General features: G+C 42.8%; 1 protein-coding gene across 1 annotated transcript in view; it reads right to left on the bottom strand.

Moving 5' to 3' along the window:
- Positions 1-551: 551 nt before the first annotated feature.
- Positions 552-11,473, bottom strand: part of LOC126239888 (esterase FE4-like) — a 72,674-nt gene continuing 61,752 nt past the window's right edge. Inside the window, exons 10-11 of the mRNA XM_049947893.1 lie at positions 1,669-1,789; positions 552-1,054 (exon numbers count right to left, since the gene is read on the bottom strand). Coding sequence (XP_049803850.1) covers positions 895-1,054; positions 1,669-1,789 — 281 coding nt within the window. The 3' untranslated portion in view covers positions 552-894. The remainder of the gene's footprint in view (positions 1,055-1,668; positions 1,790-11,473) is intronic.

Genomic DNA, 11,473 nt, shown 5'->3' with positions numbered 1-11,473 from the left:
TGGGTTCTGTCACCAATGCATATTTACAATTGTGAGCGTGTTTTATGATATGAATACCAAGTCACTCTGTGGTACCTCAATTTTATGAATTTTGCTGCTCAAATCCATCTGAGTTTCATGTTTTGGATGATGATTGCCAGGTGATTACATGATATTTTATACGCCGCAATATTATTTGTATAAAATATGTTTCTTCGTTGTATTTGTTTTCGAACAATTTGATTTTACAGAGGATTCCACAACAACTATCCATACAGCCACAAACTTTGGCTACAGAAATACACAGTTTTCCAGTTATTTCTACAAATTAAAGAGAAAGAAACATAAACGTTTGTCTACAGAAGTACGCCATTTTCCATTTACTTGTACAAATTAAAAAGGAAGAAACATAAGAGTATTAGCGACCCGCCCCTAAGATTAGGTTTCACATATAGACAGAAAACCGCAGCTGGTGACATTATAATACATAAAGATAAATTAGGTCGGACACGCACTTACATTAAAGATCATTTTTTCGTGAAGGTTCTAAGGAAATGACGACGTAGACAATGCTCAGTAAAAAATTACTTTACTGGTTATCACTCAACGCTTACACAGGTTCAACTTCTTATTCGAGTAAATACAAAACACAGTGTATAACAGTATTTCGCCGGACAAACTCATGGTATTCATAGAATTACTTACATGTCACAAAGTATCTGTAAAAAAGGGAAATAAAACTAAAGACCTGTCATGTATCAAACCAGTTCCAAAAATTTTCGTTACCAATGTCAGTTTTACTCAAAAGATTGCAGGCACACCTAGCTTCTATGAGACTGCTCTCTCCGCATATAGTGTCTCATTAATTTACGTCAGTACGTCTGTGTTGAAATAATTGTGGTGAGTGTAGGGCCTTTAACTAAGAGGGAGCAGGTCGTGCCAGAATTTCATGTACGGACCAAACACATTGGTACCGTTACTAAGCGGTGATGTTATCTGCAAATAGAATTGGGTAGACTCGTCGTACTGTTTCCACGTCAGTGGCACAAGTGATGTCACTTCCGGCGTCGGATTGCTGAAACAACAGTAAATATGTCAGTTGGACAAACCACTTCTCAGAATTAGTATAAATGTTCAGAAACTGTTTTAAGTGGTTTATTTTACAACGCAACTCACACTCTAAAAATTAACAGAGTATTATAATAGGACGTTTAGGAATCTGGGAAACAGGCAACAGAAATGAACTATTGTGCTCTTTCTTTATTTGAAAAGGCAATAATTTTTTGTGAGTTGCTATTTTTCATTGCTGCTTATCACATTTCACCTGGATAGTAAATGTTTTTGCGGGTGCATCACCGTCTACAAATTGCTTTCACATTACATGCTCACGAATTCAAATTCTGACAGGGATATTCATCAATCTAATACATAAAGAGGTAAGAAAGGGACTTATCAATTAGTGGACTTAGTTGTGGCTTTAATAGTCTTACATTTCACATGGAAGTAGGTAGTTGAACTGGAACAAATTCCTATTACTATTTTTTTCAGAAAATCATTGAGTAGAATGGCTATCGGTTATATTACTTATCTAAATGCCGGTTTATACATATCTGCGAGAAATTTGATTCTTACCATTAACCATCACTAATGAAAGTAATAAATATGAAATATAATAAGTTTTATACTTACTCATATTTGGCGAAGTTAACCCACATTTGTGTCATTTGAGCCTGGATTATGCCTGAAGTGGAATTGGCTTCCACCGTATTTCTATTGAACAAATGATTCAGATCGTCACCATGTGACGCCCCTAAACACAAAAGGTAGAAGAGGAATTATGCACTGGATGTCGGTTGCTCGGAAATCGTAACAATTCTAGATACCTGAATGTCAATGTTTCTTTTTATCTATGGAGCAGAAACCAAACATTGCAAAAGCTTAATTTTGATAAAAGTAATCATTTTCAAATTGCCATTTTGTTATAAATACATACAATCTAGTAGGAATATCACAACGATGACGAAGCAACATTTCCTGAAACAGATTTCAATGTGCATGAGTAATATTTTCTATATTTTCTTCACTTTAGATTGAATTTCATTAATAGAGCAAACATTAAAATTAATTAAATTTTATTTTCCTTGATTTGTTACAGAACATCTATTAATTACTTTTTATTTGCTGTGGAGTCCATGTGTACCCAACTCAAGCACCATTACGTGAGATGGCAACTACATCTACATTTATAATTTGTTTTTGTCCCTAACACTTGTATCTAATAAACAGATAAATAATACCCTTTATAACGAAAATAAAAAAAATCTGTGACACACTTTTTACATTAGATGATTTTCAAAAATATTACTCTTATCAAGAACATGAATTAACCAAAAATCAAAGAGAAATTCAGTACGTTCAAAGGACATCATAAGAATAATCCATCCTATAGAATTATCTGTTGCTAATTGTGTTTTCTAACTGCTTCTCACATCTCTACATTATCCGTTAAGGCAGATAAGGAAACATTTCCTCATTTCTCACTCCCTACCCTTATCTGATTTCATGTAATTCCCCAACGTTTTTAATGTGGTTTGAAATGATTGAAATTAAATAAGCTACTGATGTCTTTTCATGTTAAGAGTATATATTTGCTAATAATAAACTTATTTGTAATTGCTAAGATAATGTTTGCATTATCATGAAAGAATCATAGAAATGCTTAAGAAATAAAACTGTTAATAATAAAGTTTTATGTGTTCTCTTGCGTGATCTAAATTAGGTTCGTGAAGATGCTGTCTGATTAGACTAAGTAAATCGGCCTGTAAGTTAAATATAACAGGAGGATTGGGATTCTATGACAATTAAGGAGCGTGTGGCGAGAATTTTTAATTAAATGAATAGCCACCATCAGAAACTTGTTAATTTTTAGATATTTCATTTTATTCCTCTTCACACTTGTGTTAACAACAAAAAACAATGATTCTCGTAATTACACTACTTGACGATAAAAGTGAAGCACACAGAAGGCGATGACGAAACGACATGAAATTCCACGGTTTGAGAGAGAGTGTGATATTATTTCAGGAATTACAATATCGAGTCCAATTTTCAAAAACAATTTGGCACTATGAGGTCACATATCAGAATAATGTTGCATCCCCTATGGCCTAGATGCATTGCAATTATTCTGTTGAGAAGAGTGTCAGAATGCCATTATATCCTCCCCTGCAGCCTACAAATGTTATAACTGGTCCTTGATATCTTGGAGTTTGGCACTGGGACACAACTGATGTGGGAGATCGTCCCACATTCCGTACATTCTATGGAGTACAGACCTGGGGATCATGTTCGCCACGGTAGTAGCTCCACAGCACGCAGACAGTTCATGTAGACACATGTCATGTATGGTCGAGCATAACCTGTTGAAAAATGGCACCACGATACTGTCGCATGAGAGGCAGCACATGTGGACGCAGGATGCCGGTGGCGTATCATTGTGTTGTCAGAATTCCCTTTTCACCACCAGCCATGACTAGAAGCCATACCTGATGGCTCCCCACACCAATAAGCCACAGTCTTACATATACATTCCTGACACTCACTGCTATGAGCCGGCCGGAGTGGCCGAGCGGTTCTAGGCGCTACAGTCTGGAACCGCGCAACCGCTACGGTCGCAGGTTCGAATCCTGCCCCGGGCATGGATGTGTGTGATGTCCTTAGGTTAGTTAGGTTTAAGTAGTTCTAAGTTATAGGGGACTGATGACCTCAGAAGTTAAGTCCCATAGTGCTCAGAGCCATTTTTGAACACATTGCTATGAGAACTTTAACCGCCTGCCAGCCGGTGCGACACTAGCGCCCCAAGCGGCGAAAAAGCAGCCATAAAGTTAAAGTTTGTTTTTATTTATTTTTCTAACCAAGCGAAACAGTTATTACTTTTTTGCTTTCCAAGCACTAGTAAATTATCAAGAGACGTGATTGATCATGAAATACACGTAAAAACAGCCGAATCTCCCTGTTTCAGTGACATAAGCCACAGTTTAATGATGAAGAAATACTTTCGAATATGTGAAAAATTTTCTTTCTGCCATATAAACAAGACAATGTAAACACATATTTCATGTATGAGAAGAATATATTTATTTTGTCGTCTGTTCTTGTTATGACAGGCACTTTCCTAGACATATAACAACTTTGTAGGGAGCCTAATGTTTCACACAGTGCTACACTTCACTCGACTTTGTAATACATAGATGTTGTTCTTGTGGTCTGCAGTCCTGAGACTGGTTTGATGCAGTTCTCCATGCTACTGTATCCTGTGCAAGCTTCATTATCTCCCAGTACCTACTGCAGCCTACATCCTTCTGAATCTGCTTAGTGTATTCATCTCTTGGTCTCCCTCTACGATTTTTACCCTCCACGCTGCCCTCCAGTACTAAATTGGTGATCCCTTGATGCCTCAGATCATGTCCTACCAACCGATCCCTTCTTCTAGTCAAGTTGTGCCACGAACTCCTCTTCTCCCCAATTCTATTCAGTACCTCCTCATTAGTTATATGATCTACCCATCTAATCTTCAGCATTCTTCTGTAGCACCACATTTCGAAAGCTTCTATTTTCTTCTTATCTAAACTATTTATCATCCATGTTTCATTTCCATACATGGCTACACTCCATACAAATACTTTCAGAAACGATTTCCTGACACTTAAATCTATACTCGATGTTAACAAATTTCTCTTCTTCAGAAACGCTTTCCTTGCCATTGCCAGTCTACATTTTATATCCTCTCTACTTCGACCATCATCAGTCATTTTGCTCCCCAAATAGCAAAACTCCTTTACTACTTTAAGTGTCTCATTTCCTAATCTAATTCCAACAGCATCACCCGATTTAATTCTATTACATTCCATTATCCTCGTTTTGCTTTTGTTGATGTTCATCTTATATGCTCCTTTCAAGACACTGTCCATTCCGTTCAACTGCTCTTCCAGGTCCTTTGCTGTCTCTGACAGAATTACAATGTCATCGTCGAACCTCAATGTTTTTATTTCTTCTCCATGGATTTTAATACCTACTCCGAACTTTTCTTTTGTTTCGTTTACTGCTTGCTCAATATACAGATTCAATAGCATCGGGGAGAGGCTACAACCCTATCTCACTCCCTTCCCAACCATTGCTTCCCTTTCATGTCCCTCGACTCTTATAACTGCCATCTGCTTTCTGTACAAATTGTAAATATCCTTTCGCTCCCTGTATTTTACCCCTGCCACCTTTAGAATTTGAAAGAGAGTATTCCAGTCAACATAGTCAAAAGCTTTCTCTAAGTCTACAAATGCTGGAAACGTACGTTTGCCTTAATCTTTCTTCTAAGATAAGTCGTAGGGTCAGAATACATGAATATTTTGTAAATATAATTACTTTTGCTCAAAAGTGAATGTGTTGAGCATTCTTGCCGTTTTTGGATCAGGCGCAGCAACGATTGTGGAAATGGCTTCTTCTGTGTTGAGAAACAATTTTTTTGCTTTTGTTCTTCTATTAGCACTTCTATGTGATTTTTCCTTCAGCGGAAGTTGTGGAGGCTTATCTGCTACGTTAAATAATGTAGGTACTGCGTTCCACACACGTTTCTTACATTCCGCTTTCACTGATTTGACTGGAAGTGTAGCAAGGAAAACTTCACGTTTTTGAGTAGATGGACGCGTTTCTGCAAAAGGTCAGGTCTTCTGTTGTTCACTGGCAACTTTTTTGTTCTTAAGGAACACCATATTCTCCTGTCAATATCTATAGGTTACAAGGAAATCGTAAATAAACTGTTCTGTAAAATAACGGTTCACACCTCCTAGGATCGTTAGGAAATCTGAAAAAAGACAAATGTCGTGTCTTCTTCTTCTTGTTGCCGCAGTTTATTGTGCAACAGACTCTACCGTCCGTAAAATCTATTCCACTGCTGTCGCTCTCAAGATCTCGCCGAACTGAACAGTGTAACTTCCTGGCCGCTTGGTAGGTAACAAAAAAGAGACAGAGTGTCGCGACTGTTGTGTTAGACTGTGATTACGCCAGTACTGACACCGCTGTGCCTCTCCGTATCATTGGAGCCATACTCGCTGAGGATGGTCTTCCGGGTAGCACAGAACCCCAACTCACCGATGAACGGAACGCGACGCCATTCATCAGCAGTCCGAGCTTCCCAAGTACGGCACCACTCCAAACGCAGCAGTTTGTGTTGTGGCGTTAACGTCAGCCTATGCAAGGTGCGGTAATTCCCTAGTCCAACTGCTGGTAGTCTGTGACCAAAGGTGCGGGAAGATACAGAATGTTGCGGAAGTCCATTAGTTGTTCTCGAATGACAGACGCAGAAGTGAGTGGGTGCAGACGTGCGTGTTGAACTATATGGCGGTCCTCCCTTGTGGGGTCAGACGTGGTCGACCGGAAACCTGCCGAGTATGCCTGTCCTCAGGTTCTCATGCACCCAAACATCGGGCCACTGTCAGATCTGAATGCCCTACAAATCTGGATATTGTACGAGGTGTGTTCAAAAAGCAAACCACCTTTCGAAATAGCACGCCAACCAGCAGAGAGAGCGCGCTGCGGCTGCTGAGCGCAGCCAGCGGCAGGTTTAGACAACAAACTGCCATTTGCCTCGTGCAGCTCGGACAATTAGCAAACGAACCGTAACTCGTGAAGTAAGCACTTGTACAGCCTGCTCATCGGATTAGTGCAATGAAGCAACTTGAAGAACAACGTGTGTGCCTTAAATTCTGCTACCAACTTGCCAAAACTTTCACAGGGACATTTCAAATGCTTACCCAAGCGTACGGGAAGGACTGTATGAGCGTACGCAATGCTACGAGTGGTTCCAACGTTTACAACAAGGTGGAATGTCGGTCTGTGACGATTCCAAGTCTGGACGTCCTTCCACATCAACAGATGATGGCCATGTGGACAGCTTTCGTGCTGTGATTCGCGGAAACCGTCGTTTAACTGTTCGGGACGTTCCTGAGGAGGTGGGCATTAGCGTAGGATCATGCCATCAAATTATGAGATAAAAACTTGAGATGCGTCGTGTCAGGGCGAAATTGCGTTTGTTGACTGGAGATCAGAAAGAGACTCGTGTTGAAATGTGCGAGGAACTGCTTGCCACTGTTAATGACAATGAAAACTTTCTTAAGAACATCATAACAGGCGATGAGACGTGGGTGTACGTACGGCTATGATGCTGAAACGAAGATGCAGTCTTGTCAGTGGGTGGGCAAAGGGTCACCTCGTCCAAAAAAAGCGCGCATGAGTCGGTCAAAGATCAAGGTGATGTTGGTTGTGTTTCTTGACTACAAAGGCATTATCCATCATGAATTTGTACCACGTGGTCAGATGGTAAACAAGGAAATCTACCAGGGAATCCTACTGCTCATGAGGGATGCTGCCTGAATTGTGGGTAAACCAGAGTTGCACGTTGCATCACGAGAAAGTGCCAGCTCACGCGTCTCTCCTTATCTGCAGCTATCTAGCAAAACACAACGTTCCCATTGTGCCCCATCCCCGGTATTCTCCGGATGTAGCCCCAGCACACTTTCTCCTGTTTCCCAAACGGAAAAACACATTGAAAGGACGTAGTTTCCAAACCATAGAGGAGATACAGGACAATGCGATGAGAAACCTGCGGGTCATCTCACAAAATGTGTTCCAAGAGGCGTTCCAAAACTGGAAGAAAGGAAAGGGAACGGTATATTTCCAATAGAGGGTACTATTTTCAAGGGGACAATGCTTAAAATTGTGTGCGATAAGCAATAAAGCTGATACAGCAAAAGTTCGGTTTCTTTCTTAACACCCACAATGAGGCCCATTTGAGATTCTGTCAGATGCTAATAACGCTGTCTCACATAAATACGCGTCATGTCCTTCACACTCATCAAAGCCTGGCGGTGCTCACTCCTCTTACATATATGCTCTACTAGGCCTACTAACAACACGAAACACGAGCAACACTAATGCACACTGGTGGCCGTTCTACGTTTCACAGAGAACTGCAGCTCTACTCATTGACATGCCCGTCGATGATACACAGGGTGGTCCATTGATCGTGACCGAGCTAGATATCTCACGAAATGAGCGTCAAACGTAAAAACTACAAAGAACGAAACTCGTCTAGCTTGAAGGGGGAAACCAGATGGCGCTATCGCTGGCCCGCTAGATGGCGCTGCCATAGGTCAAACGGATATCAACTGCGTTTTTCTAAATAGGAACCCCCATTTTTTATTACATATTCGTGTAGTACGTAAAGAAATATGAATGTTTTAGTTGGACCCTTTGTGATAGATGGCGCTGTAATAGTCACAAACATATGGCTCATAATTTTAGACGAACCGTTGGTAACAGGTTTGTTTTTTAAATTACAATATGGGTACGTTTGAACACTTTATTTCGGTTGTTCCAATGTTATACATGTAACTTTGTGAACTTATCATTTCTGAGAACGCATGCTGTTACAGAGTGATTACCTGTAAATGCCACATTAATGCAGTAAATGCTCAAAATGGTGTCCCTCAACCTCAATGCATTTGGCAATAGGTGTAACGACATTCCTCTCAATAGCGAGTAGTTCGCCTTCCGTAACGTTCGCACATGCATTGACAATGCGCTGACGCATGTTGTCAGGCGTTGTCGGTGGATCACGATGGCAAATATCCTTCAACTTTCCCCACAGAAAGAAATCCGCTAAACATGCGGGCCATGGTATGGTGCTTCGACGAACAATCCACCTGCCACGAAATATGCTATTCAATACCGCTTCAACCGCACGCGAGCTATGTGCCGGACATACATCACGTTGGGAGTACATCGCCATTCTGTCATGTAGTAAAACATCTTGTAGTAACATCGGTGGAACATTACGTAGGAAATCAGCATACATTGCACCATTTAGATTGCCATCGATAAAATGGGGGCCAATTATCCTTCCTCCCATAATGACGCACCATACATTAACCCGCCAAGGTAGCTGATGTTCTAGTTGTTGCAGCCATCGTGGATTTTCCGTTGCCCAATAGTGCATATTATGCCGGTTTACGTTACCGCTATTGGTGAATGACGCTTCGTCGTTAAATAGAACGCGTGCAAGAAATCTGTCATCGTCCCGTAATTTCTCTTGTGCCCAGTGGCAGAACTGTACACGACTTTCAAAGTCGTCCCCATGCAATTCCTGGTGCATGGAAATATGGTACGGGTGCAATCGATGTTGATGTAGCACTCTCAACACCGACGTTTTTGAGATTCCCGATTCTTGCGCAATTTGTCTGCTACTGATGTGCGGATTAGCCGCGACAGCAGCTAAAACACCTACTTGGGCATCATCATTTGTTGCAGGTTGTCGTTGACGTTTCACATATGGCTGAACACTTCCTGTTTCCTTAAATAACGTAACTATCCGGCGAACGGTCGGGACACTTGGATGATGTCGTCCAGGATACCGTGCAGCATACATAGCACACGCCCGTTGGGCATTTTGATCACAATAGCCATACGTCAACGCGATATCGACCTTTTCCGCAATTGGTAAACGGTCCATTGTAACACGGATAATGTTACGTGATACCACGTACTTATACGCTTGTGACTCTTACATCGCCATCTATGACAAAGCGAAAAAAGTGGTCCAACTAAAACATTCATATTTCTTTACTTACTACTTGAATATGTAATAAAAAATGGGGGTTCCTATTTTTAAGAAACGCGGTTGATATCCGTTTGACCTATGGCAGCGCCATCTAGCGGGCCAACCACAGTGCCATCTGGTTTCCCCCTTCAAGCTAGACGAGTTTCATTCTGTGTAGTATTTTCGTTTGATGCTTATTTCGTGAGATACACTCCTGGAAATTGAAATACGAACACCGTGAATTCATTGTCCCAGGAAGGGGAAACTTTATTGACACATTCCTGGGGTCAGATACATCACATGATCACACTGACAGAACCACAGGCACATAGACACAGGCAACAGAGCATGCACAATGTCGGCACTAGTACAGTGTATATCCACCTTTCGCAGCAATGCAGGCTGCTATTCTCCAATGGAGACGATCGTAGAGATGCTGGATGTAGTCCTGTGGAACGGCTTGCCATGCCATTTCCACCTGGCGCCTCAGTTGGACCAGCGTTCGTGCTGGACGTGCAGACCGCGTGAGACGACGCTTCATCCAGTCCCAAACATGCTCAATGGGGGACAGATCCGGAGATCGTGCTGGCCAGGGTAGTTGACTTACACCTTCTAGAGCACGTTGGGTGGCACGGGATACATGCGGACGTGCATTGTCCTGTTGGAACAGCAAGTTCCCTTGCCGGTCTAGGAATGGTAGAACGATGGGTTCGATGACGGTTTGGATGTACCGTGCACTATTCAGTGTCCCCTCGACGATCACCAGTGGTGTACGGCCAGTGTAGGAGATCGCTCCCCACACCATGATGCCGGGTGTTGGCCCTGTGTGCTTCGGTCGTATGCAGTCCTGATTGTGGCGCTCACCTGCACGGCGCCAAACACGCATACGACCATCATTGGCACCAAGGCAGAAGCGACTCTCATCGCTGAAGACGACACGTCTCCATTCGTCCCTCCATTCACGCCTGTCGCGACACCACTGGAGGCGGGCTGCACGATGTTGGGGCGTGAGCGGAAGACGGCCTATCGGTGTGCGGGACCGTAGCCCAGCTTCATGGAGACGGTTGCGAATGGTCCTCGCCGATACCCCAGGAGCAACAGTGTCCCTAATTTGCTGGGAAGTGGCGGTGCGGTCCCCTACGGCACTGCGTAGGATCCTACGGTCTTGTCGTGCATCCGTGCGTCGCTGCGGTCCGGTCCCAGGTCGACGGGCACGTGCACCTTCCGCCGACCACTGGCGACAACATCGATGTACTGTGGAGACCTCACGCCCCACGTGTTGAGCAATTCGGCGGTACGTCCACCCGACCTCCCGCATGCCCACTATACGCCCTCGCTAAGTCCGTCAACTGCACATACGGTTCACGTCCACGCTGTCGCGGCATGCTACCAGTGTTAAAGACTGCGATGGAGCTCCGTATGCCACGGCAAACTGGCTGACACTGACGGCGGCGGTGCACAAATGCTGCGCAGCTAGCGCCATTCGACGGCCAACACCGCGGTTCCTGGTGTGTCCGCTGTGCCGTGCGTGTGATCATTGCTTGTACAGCCCTCTCGCAGTGTCCGGAGCAAGTATGGTGGGTCTGACACACCGGTGTCAATGTGTTCTTTTTTCCATTTCCAGGAGTGTATTTGGCCCGGTCACTATCAATGGACCACCCTGTATATGTGTTCGAAGTTATATTGGCGTCCGACTGTGTCTTGTGGGAGCTTTACTTTTTTATCAGAGAATATTTTTATAAGTACCCCGTCACTATTCGTCTATGTGAAACAACTCACGATTCTAGCGTATTAAAACATATTTAAGAGGAAAAAGATGATGAGGCGTGAGTGGGGAGACAAAAC

This window comes from Schistocerca nitens, chromosome 1 (genome assembly GCF_023898315.1).
Source record: "Schistocerca nitens isolate TAMUIC-IGC-003100 chromosome 1, iqSchNite1.1, whole genome shotgun sequence".
Taxonomy (NCBI): Eukaryota; Metazoa; Arthropoda; class Insecta; order Orthoptera; family Acrididae; genus Schistocerca; species Schistocerca nitens.
Note: the sequence above shows the minus strand (reverse complement) of the source record. Positions and strands in the feature narration are given on the sequence as shown.